This window comes from Lynx canadensis, chromosome A1 (assembly GCF_007474595.2).
Source record: "Lynx canadensis isolate LIC74 chromosome A1, mLynCan4.pri.v2, whole genome shotgun sequence".
Lineage (NCBI taxonomy): Eukaryota > Metazoa > Chordata > Mammalia > Carnivora > Felidae > Lynx > Lynx canadensis.
In genome coordinates, this window is record NC_044303.2 from 24,787,209 (window position 1) to 24,803,276 (window position 16,068).

At 35.2% G+C, this 16,068-nt stretch overlaps 1 protein-coding gene across 2 annotated transcripts in view; it reads left to right on the forward strand.

Moving 5' to 3' along the window:
- ZC3H13 (zinc finger CCCH-type containing 13) overlaps nt 1-16,068 on the forward strand; it is a 98,640-nt gene that overhangs the window by 32,631 nt on the left and 49,941 nt on the right. For both annotated transcript variants that reach the window (XM_030310883.1, XM_032595574.1), the window contains exons 6-8: nt 3,842-3,981; nt 4,583-4,743; nt 8,662-8,859. In XM_030310883.1, the coding sequence (XP_030166743.1) occupies nt 3,842-3,981; nt 4,583-4,743; nt 8,662-8,859 (499 nt within the window). The remainder of the gene's footprint in view (nt 1-3,841; nt 3,982-4,582; nt 4,744-8,661; nt 8,860-16,068) is intronic.

Below are 16,068 nucleotides of genomic sequence, written 5' to 3' on the forward strand. Positions count from 1 at the left end.
CACCTGCTCACCGTTCTTTCACTAGCTTACTCTCTCTCAAAATAAATAAACATTAAAAAAAAAAAAATCTGCTCTAAAGAAATACTTTGCACTTGTGAACCAAGGAAGGTGTCAGAATGTCCATTGAAGTCTTGTTTATAGAGCAAAATATTAAAAACAATGTGTATCAGAAGGAAACTGGTTCACTAAATTATAATGTGTTCATATTATGAAATGCTTTTCAGATGTTAAAATGGTTCCTCTTTGTATGATGTGGAAAGGTATTTCTATAGGGCATTGTGTGTAGTTTTAGTCCCATTATTTTAAAGAGCATAAATATAAAGGTTTATTTTTATGCATACAACACTAAACTAGTAACATTGTTATCACTGGAGTAAGGTAGCAGTGGGAGGAGTGTAATGGAATTTCTCCATTCACCCTGTGTACTTAAGAATTAACACTTTTTTTTTTTTGAATTTTAACGTTTATTTATGTTTGAGACAGAGACAAAGCATGAACAGGGGAGGGGCAGAGAGAGAGGGAGACACAGAATCCGAAACAGGCTCCAGGCTCTGAGCGGTCAGCACAGAGCACGGCGCGGGGCTCGAACCCACGAACTGTGAGATCATGACCTGAGCCGAAGTCGGATGCTTAACCGACCGAGCCACCCAGGCGCCCCAAGAATTAACACTTTTAATAGTGAGAATGTATCTATTAAAGACAGAAGCAAATACTCAACCGTACAGTCTTTAATCCATATACGTATACCTTGTATATTTCTATGATTATTTGCATAAAACAGATTACTAGAAGTAAAATTGTTTTATTAAAGGGTATTAATGTTTTTAAGGCTTTTACCCACATTGCCTAATTACTTTCCAAGATAGATGTCCCAGTGTCCTAGTTTGCATTGTTAACCTTCAAAGAGTGAACATACCTTTTATCTATACCTTTGCTAATACCTAATACTATAATTAGAAAAAAGTACCTCTTTAATACATGAAAAAGGCATATTTAGGTACCATTTGCATTTCCTTCTTTTTGTGAATTGCCTGTTCATGTCCTTGCATTCTCCTTTCAATCAGTAAGAACTCCGTATGTATGAGGAATGTCAACCTTACGTATTGTATTTTTGTATTATATATTTTTAAAAATAGCTGCCTTGTAAAATATGCCATTTTAATTGTATTTAATATTTTTCTAATGACTTAGACTAATCTATCTATATGAATCAGTTTTTATTAGGCAGTTATAATGATAACCTCAAGGTATGAGACATGTTTTCTAAATTTATTAAATGGTTTCAGACTTCTTTTTTTTTTGTCAGGTTGCATCATGTCTGTTTTGTATTTCATCTCCTTATAGGCTAGGAAGACATCTTCCTTTTGTTTATAATAGCTATGCATAAAATAAGAATAAATCGTATCTGAGTAAAGACTAGAGAGCTTTTCATCTGAGCAAAATATATTATAGTACATTGACTCTGACATATATTTTAACTGTTCAGGCTTACCCCTTTGGTAGGATAGCTGGGGATTGAAGGACTGAAAGCCAGCTTTTCATTTCTTACCTGTGTTCTATATTGGTGATATTTCCAGGTAGTAGTTTTTAGAGGGGTGCAGGGTATTATTGATAATACCATTAAAAACACTATAAATCATTCTTCACAATTAATTACTCTTCCCTTTGTTTTATACATACTTAGTATTTAGCTATGGAATTTTATCTGCTAGCAATTTGAGAATACTGTCAAACTGAATCTTTGAACCCTATTATTCATTGATACAAAGTGTCTCAGAGTACAAAATAGTATACAGATAGCCATTATTTAATTAAATTCAGTATCTCCAATCATTTTATCTAGTAAATATAGTTCTTAAATATAGTAAATTATATCTAGTAAATATAGTCCTTAAATATTTAGTAATTGCTTTCTGACTGAAAAATGTGATTTAGTCTATTTTATATATTTACTGAAAAATTGTCATCATCTTCCAATATAAGATGAGCAATCAATTTAGTTACACAGATAGAGGATATGTAGTTACCCTCTCTGTTCCCAAGCAAATAAATGGATAGTTGGCATTATAATGTATTTGATCTGTACACGACAATGATGTTCATTTTCTTGTGTTTTCGACAGTCAAATAGGACTATTTACCATCGTCGTTTTTTAGTTCTTCATTTTATTTCTTTACCCCAGGTTAAGGAATGGTGATCTTCAGTGTCAAAAGTTAGAAAAGTTAGAAAAGGCACCTCAGTTTGTTATCAGTGTAGCCCAACATTGTCATGTGTTAGGATAAGAGTCACTGAAATTCCTTCCTCTAGGCTCTTTGGCATTTATATATAACAAATGAGGGTGAGAGGCTGGGTGACAGTGCCAGTAGCCCCCGAAAACTTCTGCACGTTGCGAAGGAATAGCTCTGCACATCATTCTTTCTTTTTCTTTCCTGTTTTTTTTTTTTTTTTTCCTTAACAAGTCTTTATATTTCTTCCACTGGAAAAAATGAATGGAAATAGAGACATCGTACCACATCTGTTGAGGAGATGGACAGTTCTGATCTAAGGAACTGTCACAAATCGCTTATAATGGAAAAGTTACAGATCTTTCGGATGTTAGATCATGTACACATTAGTGTTAAAATTACCAAACTTTAGTTTTAGATACAAATCAGTTGTGTCACTAATAAAAAAGAAATATGGAAGCAATGTAGGACACCTAATGCTACCTTCATTTAATACTGATGAATCTTGGGGCGCCTGGGTGGCGCAGTCGGTTAAGCGTCCGACTTCACCAGGTCACGATCTCGCGGTCTGTGAGTTCGAGCCCCGCGTCAGGCTCTGGGCTGATGGCTCAGAGCCTGGAGCCTGTTTCCGATTCTGTGTCTCCCTCTCTCTCTGCCCCTCCCCCGTTCATGCTCTGTCTCTCTCTGTCCCAAAAATAAATAAACGTTGAAAAAAAAAAATACTGATGAATCTTTAAGAAAGTCAAGGACATGGGGCGCCTGGGTGGCGCAGTCGGTTAAGCGTCCGACTTCAGCCAGGTCACGATCTCGCGGTCCGTGAGTTCGAGCCCCGCGTCGGGCTCTGGGCTGATGGCTCAGAGCCTGGAGCCTGTTTCCGATTCTGTGTCTCCCTCTCTCTCTGCCCCTCCCCCGTTCATGCTCTGTGTCTCTCTGTCCCAAAAATAAATAAACGTTGAAAAAAAAAAATTAAAAAAAAAAAAAAGAAAGTCAAGGACATAATGAAATCATATATACAGCCTGAAATACTGAAGGCTTTGGTATTTTTAATACTTAGAATTTACATGTGAGTTTTTTAACGGTAAAATTGTGAAATCCCATCTCCTAACCAAAAACCCAACTGCCAGACAACCCAAAATCACTTTAAGAAAACCCAAGTGTCTTAAAAATGTTTGGCGTTTTGGGGCGCCTGGGTGGCGCAGTCGGTTAAGCGTCCGACTTCAGCCAGGTCACGATCTCGCGGTCCGTGAGTTCGAGCCCCACGTCAGGCTCTGGGCTGATGGCTCGGAGCCTGGAGCCTGTTTCCGATTCTGTGTCTCCCTCTCTCTCTGCCCTTCCCCCGTTCATGCTCTGTGTCTCTCTGTCCCAAAAATAAATAAACGTTGAAAAAAAAAAAATTAAAAAAAAAAAAAAATGTTTGGCGTTTCATAAAGAAATCAGCCATGCTGATTTTAACCCTTTATAGAAACAGTATATATTTTTTATCTTTGAGAAGTATGTTATTCTAATGAAAGACCACCATTTTAATTTGCATAAAAAATTAGTTGAAAAAATTTCTCTAATTTTTGGTGTAGATAATTTTGATGGTTTCTGACAAGTAATGGAATTTTATCTTAAAGATTCTGACAATGGAGATATTAATTATGATTATGTTCATGAGTTGTCATTGGAAATGAAGCGTCAGAAGATACAGAGGGAATTAATGAAGCTCGAACAAGAAAACATGGACAAGAGAGAAGAAATTATTATTAAAAAGGAGGTATGCTATTGAAATACATGTTAGCAATTAGTATCAACATGGGTATTGATCAGAGAACTCATTAGCTATTTGTTGTGTCTTAAATTGTATCAGGATGTTGATAAGTTGATCACGTTACTGTAAATCAACTACATGTTAATATTCACATTACTCTATTAGATAAATAGGAAATATTTTTGCTTTTGGACAGGTGAAAAAACTAAGGTTGTGCTGCATAGATTCACCGGCTAATGTTAAATGGGATTTGAATCTATGTATGTCTGTTTCTTAGGCCTAAGCCATGTCTAGAATACTTGTTTATTTTTTAAAGAGTAGGGGTACAATTTATTGGAATGTAATTTGTGATTTTTCTGAGGAGATTTTGAAATTGTATAATTTTGGTTTGCTTTGTTAATAATAGTGTTATGTTAGGGCAGGTAATTGTAATTAGCATATTGGTTAAAAGCACATGTTTAGAAGTCAGACTAACACTTGGTGGCTATAACAGCACTTAATATTTCATTTGAATTTTGGTATGATTTAGAAACACCTGCTTTGTTATCTGATTATAACACCCATGATTGAAGGAGTTTCTAATTGATCTACTGAATTCTTTTAAAAGGTTTCACCAGAAGTGATTCGATCAAAATTATCTCCATCTCCTTCTCTAAGAAAGTCAAGCAAATCTCCAAAGCGAAAGTCAAGCCCTAAATCGTCATCTTCAGCAAGCAAGAAAGACAGGAAGGCAACTGCAGTATCCTCACCCTTGTTGGACCAGCAGAGGTCAGTAGGGTGGTAAATAACGCCAGAATGAAATAGCTTTTTCTGAAGTGATACCCAAAATCTGAAGTGATACTCAGAAGAATTAGTAGATTACAGAAGAATCCTTGTAATACATTCAGTATTTAATGTAAGTTTTTTTTCTTCTAAAATAAAGGTATGACCATATGATTTCACTCATATATGGAATTTAAGAAACAAAGCAGAGGAACATATGGGGGGTGGGGATGAGAGAGAGAAGGAGACAAACCAGAAGAAGAGACTTTTAAAAGATAGAGAACAAACTGAGGGTTGATGGAGGGATTTGGGTAGGGGATGGGTTAATTGGGTGATGGGTATTAAGGAGGGCCCTTGTTGTGATGCGCACTGGGTGTTACATGTAAGTGATGAATCCCTGATTGCTACTCCTGAAACCAGTATTGGGCTGTGTGTTAACAGAACTTAAATAAAAATTTGAAAAGAAAATAAAGGTACAGAATGTTTCTGTTTAAAAGAAAATTGATAGAGAACAATAAAACAAATGTCTGTGTCCCATCTGCTGTCCTTCAGAGCTTTTTTTTTTTTTTTTTTTAAATAAAACATAACACACCTATGTATTTTCTGTCCTTCCCTCTTGAATTTGTTTATGGTACTTGAGCATGTGTGTTTATACTTTCATGTGTATTATTTTTATCTACTTAGTCGTAGTACTTAATATATTAAAGCTTTGCTTCTGCAACTTTCTTTTTCACTTAACATTTTTTATATTTGTATTGATGTATGTAGCCTTTTGTCATTTGAGTATTTATACTATGTGTTTACTTTTCTTTTGTTGAACTTATAAGTTGTTTTCAGTTTTTCACTGTTACAAATTATACACAGTGAACATTTTCCTTGTCTCCTTGTGCACATGGTCATGAGATTAGATTCTTAGTTTATACTAAGCAGTATGAATATATTATTTAGAATTACTGCAGTAGCCAGTTGAAATAAAAGCAGAAATGAGTAAATATTACATTGAGGGACTAAGAATAAGACAGAAGACATTTTTCTATTTAATGTCACTCTGTACTATTTAAATTTTTTTTTTAATTTCTTTTTTTAACGTTTATTTTTGAGACAGAGAGAGACAGAGCATGAACAGGGGAGGATCAGAGAGAGAGGGAGACACAGAATCTGAAACAGGCTCCAGGCTCTGAGCAGTCAGCACAGAGCCCGATGCAGGGCTCGAACTCACGGACCGTGAGATCATGACCCGAGCCGAAGTCGGACACTTAACCGACTGAGCCACCCAGGCGCCCCTAAATTTTGTTTTAATGAAAGCGTATACACTAATTTTGTTGAAGGAAAAAAGCTAAACTAACCTCTTTCAACATACGACCAGTTGGCAAACTATCTGAATCCACAGTGAAACTCGTATTTGTCTTCCTTCTAGTTTCTAGAGTCTTTAACCCTATTTCGGACTCCAGTTACTTTTTGCCTAGGTTATTGTATCATCCTTCTACTTTATCTAGTGTCCACTCTCCTGTGCACATAAACATTTCATTCCTCAACCCCCTGTATTCATTCATTTTACGGACGTTGTGAGAGAAATCTTGAAAGAACGATTGCAGTTAATTTACTGTGCCATTGAAAAATTCTGTGGTTTTCCATTTGGTTGAATAAAATTCAGATTCTTTGTTTGTTTGTTTGTTTGTTTGTTTGTTTGTTTTAATGTTTATTCATTTGAGAGCTAGAAACTGAGTGCGAGCAGGGGAGGGGCAGAGAGAGGGAGACACAGAATCAGAAGCAGGCTTCAGGCTCTGAGCTGTCAGCACAGAGTCTGATGCAGAGAAAGAAAGGATCTAAAAATGATAGATGAAATTAATTGAACTCTGTGCCACAAGTGGGAGGTACACTCTGTGCCATTACGGAGAAATCAATTGACTTAAAAAAGGTTGAAAGATCTTGTTGCCTTTAGAACGTGTGGAACCAATTTTGACCCCTGTAGTTGGAAGGCACTTGAAAAGCCTATATTGTAACATAATTGTGATTTCCAACTACGTATAGTTTTGAAGGAAATGTGAAGAAATTCTATACCATAGTAAGTGTATTGATATAATTCTGTTGTTACAATAGCTTAGTCCCAAAATCTGAGTTCAATGCTACGGAGGTTTATTTCTCACTCAAAGCAAATCAGAGTGGGTGTTTCTGATTAACAGGTGGCTCTCTTATGCATAAAGATTCAGTAACCCAGGCTCCTTTTGAGATGGCTTCGCTTGGGTTTTGTGGACATCAAAAAATGGAACGCCTGAAGAAAAAAAATTAATTGGAGTACTGCTCTTATTGGGCTCTACAGTTTACAATTGCCTGGAGTATGAGAATCATTTATTAGGCCTGGTAGTGGTGTACAATTCCACAAGCATTTTTTGGCCAGAACTTGGTCCCTTGGCCATATCTCATTTCAAAGAAGTCTAGACAGTATAGTTCCAGCAGTGTGCCCAGGACAAAATTTAGTAAACACCTAGCTAGTCTCTGTCACAGAAGTAATGTGAAAATACAGTTTGTGTCAAGAATTCCTCTATTATTTTATCTTTAAAATAATTTTTAAGTAATTTTTCTTTGGGGCGCCTGGGTGGCTCAGTCTGTTAAGCGTCCGACTTCGGCTCAGGTCATGATGTCACAGTTAGTGAGTTCAAGCCCCGCGTCAGACCCTGTGCTGACAGCTCAGAGCCTGGAGCCTGCTTCAGATTCTGTGTCTTCCTCTCTACCCCACCCCTTCTTGCGCTGTGTCTTTCTCTCTCAAAAATGAATAAACGTTAAAAAAAAAATTTTTTTTTAAATAGTTCACTGAGTTCTGGAAGAGGTTAAAAAAAGAAAACCTAGATATATCTTCATGAAAATTTTAATTTCTAAGGAAGAATTATAATCATCCCAGCTGAAAAACTGGGTAACATGCATAGGGAAAAAAAATGGACTCTACATTTTTCATCTACAACACTAAATGTTATAAGATATTCTAACAATATTTATAAAGGTCTGAGGTAAAAGGATAGTGATACCAAAACACTGTATTCAGTCAAACTATTGTGCAGGTATGAGGTAAAGACAGATAACTTTGGATACAAAAGGGTCAAAGTCACACCATTTGGATAAAATTATTTAAAGTGCTAAATTAAAGAGAATATTCTACACCCAAAAATCACTTTTAGGTAGATTAAGAGTAAAAGACAGAATTCCCAAAAATTAGAGGACTGTTTTTGTAACCTTAGAGTTGAGAAATATTTCTTAACTCAAAGATTTAAATGAATGTTTATTAACAATGTTTAGGATTTCATTTATAGATGATATAATTTTCTGTTCCTTATAATAAAACATGGAGGCCACCTAAAAACTTACCAATCTGAAACTGTTTAGTTATGGAGCATATCTATTTGATGAAATTCAATACAATTTATAAAAATTATTACATCTATTTTTTGTTGTAGAAAGATCCCCATGCTGTGTTTAGTACAAAAAATTTTAGAAAACGTTGTAAAAAGATTGGGGGAGGGGGAAAGAGACATGGAAAAAGTGTGGGCATATATCCAAGTTGTTAACAAGGGTTATCCTTGGGTAGTGGAATTATACATGATTTTTATTTTCTTCATCTATCTTTCTATATAAGCTAAAAAAAAAAAAAAAAGTAGTTCATGAAGTTGTCCTGTGTCATTTCTTTTGTTGGAAAGAATCTTCCTATTCCACCTGTTTCTCAGAAACCTACCCTTTAAAATTATATAAGTGGCAAGTAAATTATTCGCTCATTTCTGTGTGTTGCTTTTTTTCTGGATATTGATTACTGTTGCGTAAGATAGTAAAAGGCAAGGCATTGGAAGGAATGCTGCCATTTTTTAAATGAAAAAATACCCATTTGACCTCCCAAAAGTAATTGGACCTCTAATGATAGCTTTGTGTCACCTTCAGGAATTCAAAAGGCAACCAGAGTAAAAAGAAAGGACCTCGAACGCCTAGTCCGCCCCCTCCTTTACAGGAAGATATTGTTCTGGGGAAAAAATATAAAGAAAAGTATAAAGTAAAAGACAGGATAGAAGAAAAACCAAGAGACGGAAAGGACAGAGGTCGAGATTTTGAAAGACAAAGAGAAAAAAGAGACAAGCCAAGGTACGTAGGATTGTATGTCGTCGGCAATTTTTTGTAGAATCTAAAATCCTTTTCATAAGCTTTTTAGGCATTACTGCAATATATTTTTTTCCGTGTTTTAAAACTCTGTTTATGTGTACTTAATAATTCCCATATTGAGTTAGGGATAATTCAGTAAACGGTACCTTAAACATTTTTTTTGCGATCATGAAATAATAAAATTTTCAATCTTAACCATTTTTAAGTATACAGTTGAGTAATGTTGAGTATATTCACATTGTTATGAAACACATCTCCAGAACGTTTCATCTTGTGCATCTGAAATTCATCTGAATACCCATTTAAATGACTCCTGTTCCCCTCTAACCCCCAGGTCCCCAGCCCCTAGTAACCACCATTCATTCTATTTTCTGTCTGTGAATTTGACTGCTTTAGATACCTCACGTAAATGGACTCATTTTGGTTTTTTGTGACTAACTTATTTCACTTAGCATGATGTCTTTAAGCTTCATCCATGTTGTAGCATGTGCCGGGATTGCCTCGCCTTTTAAAGCTGAATATCCCATTGCCTGTATATCCAATTCTCTGTTGGACAGATGGGTAACTTCCACCTCTTGACTGTAAATATCTCTTCAAGACCCTTCTTTTGATTCTTTGGATATGTACTCCAAAGTTGAATTGCTAAATCATATGATAGTTCTGTTTTTAATTTTTTGAGGAAATTTCATACTGTTTTCCATACCCGTTGCCCCATTTTACAACCCCACCAACAGTGTACAAGCGTTTGAGTTTTTCCACATCCTCACCAACATTTATTAGTTTTTGTTTTTTGGACAGTAGCCATCCTAATAGATGTGAGGTGATACCTCATTGTGGTTTTGATTTGACATTTCACTGATGATTAGTGATGTTGAGCATCTTTTCACATATTTGTTGACCATTAGTATATCATCTTTGAAATAATGTCTATTTAATTCTCTACCCAATTTTTAATTGAGTTGTTGATTTTTGTTCTTAAGTTTTAGGAATCTATTATCTATTCTGGATATTAACCTCTTACTAGATATATGATTTATGAGTATTTTCTCCTGTTTATAGGTTGCATTTTCACTCTTTTGATAACGTCTTTTGATGCACCAAAAGTTTTATGCTTGTTGTCCCATTTGTCTCTTTTTGTTCTTGTTGCCTATACTTTTGGTGTCATTTCCAAGACGTTATTGCCATATCTAATGTTATAAAGATTTTCTGTTATGCTTTTGTGTTGGAGCTTTATAGTTTTACATCTTACACTTAGGTTTTTAATCCCTTTGGAGTTAATTTTTGTACATAGCGTAAGATAAGGGTCCAGCTTTGGGGCGCCTGGGTGGCTCAGTCGGTTAAGCATCCGACTTCAGCTCAGGTCATGATCTCACAGTCTGTGAGTTCGAGCCCTGTGTCGGGTTCTGTGCTGACACCTCAGAGCCTGGAGCCTGCTTCAGATTTTGTGTCTCCCTCTCTCTCTGCCCCTCCCCTGCTCATGCTGTGTCTCTCTCTGTCTCAAAAATAAATAAAAACATTAAAAAAAAAAAAGGGTCTAGCTTCATTTTTTTTTTTTTTTTTTTTTTTTTTTTTTTTTTTTTGCGTGTAGATAGCCAATTTTCCCAGCACTGTTTTTTGAAAAGACTGTCTTTTCCCCATTGAGTGGTCTTGGCCCCCTTGTTAGAGATCATTTGATCATATATGCAAGGATTTATTTCTGGGCCCTCTGTAGTATTTCACTAGTCTGTCTTTATGCCAGTACCACACTGTTTTGATGGCTTAGCTTTCGAATACATTTTAAAATTAGGAAATATGAGTCCTCTCACTTTGTTCTTCTATTTGAAAATTATTTTGACTTATTTACATGTCCCTTGGAATTCTATATCAATTTTGGGATGAATTTTTATATTTCTATGAAGAATGCCATTGGGATTTTGATTGCGATTGTGTCAAATCTGTAGGATGCTTTGGAGAGTAAGGACATCTTAACAGTTTTAAGCCTTTCAGTCTGTGAGCATCTTTCCACTTACTTGTGTTTTCTTGAATTTATTTCAACGATGTTTTGTAGTTTTCAGTGTACAAGGTTTTCAACTGCTTGGTTAGGTTTATTCCTAAAGTGTTATATTCTTTTTTTATGCTACTGTAAATGGAATTGTTTTCATAATTTCTTTTTCAGATTGTTCATTGTTAGTGTATAGAAACAACTGGTTTTTGTGTGTTGATTTTGTGTCCTGCGATTTGACTGAATTTATTAGTTCTAACAGTGCGTGTGAGTGCATGCACACATGCACATAACCCGTAGGCATTTCTACGTATAAGATCCTGCCATCTTAGAGTGGAGACAATTTTACCTCTTCCTTTGTAGTTTGGTTGCCTTTCATTTCTTTTTCTTGCCTATTTGCTCTGGCTAGACCTTCTAATACCATGTTGAAAAGAAATGAGAGTGGGCGTCCTTGTTCCCAATCTTAGAAGAAAAGTTTTCAGTCTTTCACCATTGAGTATGATGTTTGCTCTGGACTTTTCATAAATTGCTTTGTTAAGTTGAGATTGTGTTTTTCTGTTCTTAGTTTGTTAAATGTTTTTACCATGAAGAAGTGTTGAATTTTGTCAAATCTTTTTTCTATACTTATTGAGACGATCATGTGATTCCTTAATTCTGTTACGTGGTACATAGTATATTGATTGATTGCTCTATGTTGAACCATTCTTGCATTCCAGGAACTAATCCCCCTTGGTCATGGTGTGTAATCCTTTTAATGTGTTATTCAATTCTATTTGCTAGTACTTTGATGAAGAGTTTTACATCATTATTCATCAGAAATAATGGTCTGTAGTTTTCTTGTAGGGTTTTTATCTGGCTTTGCTATCAGGGCCTCATAGAATAAGCTTGGAAGTATTCCCTCCTCTTTAGTATTTTTGGAAGAATTCCAGAGGACTAGTGTTACTCCTTTAAATGTTGATAGAATTCTTCAGTGAAGCCATGTGGTCAGGGTTTATCTGTGGGGGGAAGTTTTATATTATTGATTTAATCTCCTTACTCATTATTGGTTTGTTCAGATTTACCGTTTATTAAATGAGTCAGTCTAGGTAGGTTGTGTGTCTAGGAATTTATCTATTATTTCTAGGTTATTGGAATTTGTGGATGTACAGTTTTTCATAGTATTGTCTTATTATCTTTTTTTATTTCTGTGGCATCAGTTGTATTGACCCCACTTTCCTGATTTTAGTTATTTGAGTCTTCTTTTTTTTCTTGATCTAATTAAGGATTTATCAAATCTTTTAAAAAATCCAGCTTAGTTTTGTTGATTATTTCTATTGTTTTTCTGTTCTCTATTTTGATCTTTGCTCTAATCTTCATTATTTTCTTCCTTCTGCCAGCTTTGGATTTAGTTTATTCTTTCTGTAGTTTTTTGAGGTGTCAAATTAGGTTGTTAATTTGAGATCTTTCTTATTTTTAATGTATACATTTATCTATGAAATTCTTTTTAGCTCTGCTTTAGCTGCATCTTGTAAGTTTGGGTATGTTGTGTTTTCATTTTCATTTCTTCCAGGGTGTTTTCTAATTTCATTTGTGACATCTTTGACTCATTGATTAAGAGTCTGTTGTGTAATTTCCTTATATTTGAGGATTAAATAACATAACTCTTAAAACATAAGCAAAGTACTCAATAAATATACTCTTTATTTTCCTACTTTAATAATAAATTGCAGTATGATAATATATTAAAATGCCTTTCTATTTTCAGGTTTTCACTTTGTAAAACTTGAGTTCTATTTTTCTCCCTTGTGATCAGAAGAAATACTTTGTATGATTTCAGTCTTGAATTTGTTAAGACTTGTTTCATGGCCTGAAACATGGTTTGTCCTGGAGAATGTTCCATGTACACTTGAGAGGAATGTATATTCTACTGCAGTTGGGTGCAGGGTTCATATGTCTGTGAGGTCCAGTTGATCTACATAGTGTTGTTCAAACGCTCTGTTTCCTTATTGTTCCTCTGTCACTTAATCAACATTAACTTTTGGTGTAAATGGAATTACATAAAAGAGCCAGCCAGTGAAAGAGCTGAGACCCTTCTGAAAATCTGTGCATTTTAAACTTAATAACTGTGTCAGAATTTAGTTAAGTCACTGCATTAGTTAATTTAGATTGTATGTTTTTTAATAAATTCTTTCTCATCAGTTTTCCCTCTAATGATGGTACTTCTTAAAGATCTGTTTACAAAACTGAAAAATAAGGAATGCTTGATTTTTAAAATTCATTTATTTAATGTTACTTGGGAGCAAATTTTTTTTTTTGTAAAAATTGAAGGTAATATTTTTGTGGCTCATAAAAATGCTTACAGATTTAATTGGGATGCTTTCCCCCTATTCATTTTTTAAATTAGTTTTCAAATTTGTCCTTTCATGAAATTAATATTTCCTCAAGAAAAAAAATGTAACTCTTTAGAGGGCTCTCAGTCTCTTTTCTTCTTGAGTTACAGCATGTTGGAGAATCCACCAGCCTTGAAATTACACAAATAGGAACTTGTATCTTGGCTCTGCCAGTTACATGATGTGAGACCCTGAATAAGTTGTTTTCTCTGAGCCTCTCTTTCTTCAACTGTTAAACATGCCTGATATAGCCTCATAGGGTTGAGGTGAGGATGAAATGAGATAATGCTTTAAAAAATAAGCAAAGTACTTAATAAATACACTGTGTCTTCCTACTTTAATGGTAAATTACAATGTAGTGATATTTAAAAATACCTTTCCATTTGCAGGTTCTCACTTAAAAATGTAGCCATAAAGATATCCTTTTTTTTTTTCCCCTGATGCTTATGCACTATCCTATTTAGAATCAGCTGTTAGTAATAAGGGCTTAATATGGGGGCAGGGGACTTAAGTACATAAAGCAATAGTGTCCGAACTTGAAGTCTATCGAGAAGTATTACTACCTGATTTCAATCCCCAGATTTTCCTATCTAATTAGTATGGGGAGCTGCCTTGATGTCTAGATTTTTAAAAGCTCATTGGGTGATTGTAATGTTCATCAAAGTTTGGGAACATTAACTACATACATTGGAATTTATTTTCTCATTTAAAGAAATTCAGAGGAAGGCAGTCCAAGACCGATAACACTGCTCGTTCCACCAAGTCATTGGGGATCCAGGTAGTAGCTGTCTTCCTTTTGCATGCTTCCTTTTTCAGGGTTATCCCATGATCTAATGTGACTGCTGATGACTTAGGCTTTCCATCCATATTCCAGGCAGGAGAAAAAATGAAGGGAAAAAAGCCTTAATTTTCCTGGAAGTCCCACACACTATTTCCTGTTACATCTTAATTGGCCAGAATTTAGTTTCATGGCTACATCTAGAGAGGAGGGTGTCTTAGAAATGTAATCCTTTAAACAAAAAAAAAAAAGAGAGAGAAAGAAATGTAATCCTTTAGCTGAGCATATGGCTGACCCAAATAAAATTGGGTTTACTAAAGAGCAAGGAGAGAATGGATTGGGATAGCTGGTTGCATTCTCTGCTACATTCATGCGATGCCATTTCTGTTCATTGTTTTTAAGTACCATTCTTCTTAATTAAGTAGCAAGATTATTAGAGTTTTAAAAGCAGCATTACCTGACACTTTATCTGGGGTGCTCTGTGAACTGATATTTGTAATTTTATTCGGGATAAATTATCTACCTAGCAAGCAGTTAACTTAGCCTTATAAGTTCAACAAAACCCAGTCTTTTCCCAAAAAATAGATTTTGGTGATAAGCTTAGTCCTTTCCTTGTCTTGATAAGAGATCATCTTGTCGTACTTAGATGAGTCGATTTTTTTCTCTCCCATTATGGTGACTTGACTTAGAAGAACCAGAATGACCCTGTGAACTGTTGCTAGGACCTAATATCGTGTTAAATATTTATATTTAATATCGTGTTAAATAACACGACCGAATATCGTGTTAAATATTCTTGTTCATTTACATTTTAAGAAGTCTTTTGGGGCATCTGGGTGGCTCAGTCGGTTAAGCGTCCGACTCTTGACTTCGGCTCAGGTCATGATCTCAAAGTTCGGGAGTTCAGGCCCCACCTTAGGCTCTGTGCTGACAGAGCTCTCTCTCAAAATAAATAAGAATAAACTAAAATTAAAAAAAAAAGTCCCAAATAACCTTGAAAAAAGAAGTCTTTATTCTTTAATGGTTCTTGGTATTCTAATTTTGTTATTTTGACCCAGAAATCTCTGAGACATGATTTTTAATGTATGTCCCTGGTACTTCACCATTGAAATGGTAACATATTTTGTATTATGAGAAACTGTGTACTACACAGGTTGATTTTTCATTTTCCAGTGTTTCTGGTGGCTGTCTCCACCAGGAGCAACAAGGTATACGTAGGACTTACCTGTTACTTAGTATATAGAAAAATCTTAACTTGGTTTATTTTGTTTATCTAAAGAAACAAGGCAGCAGAGTGGGTACTGCTTTAGTGGGAACCTGAATTGCGTTGGAGTTCTGAAGCCATATATTGCAAAGTTGAGAAGGGCCATTTTGATTTAGGAGGAGTTTGTTTAATTTACAGGGGTCTTTTTTGAGGTGGATCTATTATTTTAATATATCTCCATTACTGTGAAGAGAGAACTTATTCTCAAATGAAATATCGTATTAAGAATCTTTGTCATGCTTTCAGATTAGTGGGGTATGTAATTAAAGGTTAGCGTCTAAATTCCTTTTGGAGAAAATTGCCCTTTAAAATTAATGTAGATGGGGGCGCCTGGGTGGCTCAGTCGGTTGGGGATCTGATTTTTGCACAGGTCATGATCTCACATTCCGTGAGTTCAAGCCCCACATCTGGCTCTGCACTGACAGCTCTGAGCCTGGAGCCTGCTTCAGATTCTGTCTCTCTCCCTGTCTGCCCCTCCCCCACTCGCACTCTGTCTCTCTCTCTCTCTCTCTCTCAAAAGTAAAATAAAAACATAAAAAACATTGTTTTAAATTAACTTAGATCTTGTAATGAGCTTATTCGGAATATTCTGGTTATCAGGATGTGTTGTGCTTAAGTGAAAGTATGCTAATTTATTTATTCAGTTATTGGGTGTAGGGGTAGGCATTGTTCTAAAAGTTGGTGATGCAGCAGTGAACAAAAATGTTCTCAGAAGTTTTGTTTCTACAGGTGGAAGTAATATAGTAATCACGTGTATAGAAAATAACATTTCTCTGAATATGGACATTTTTTATTTTTC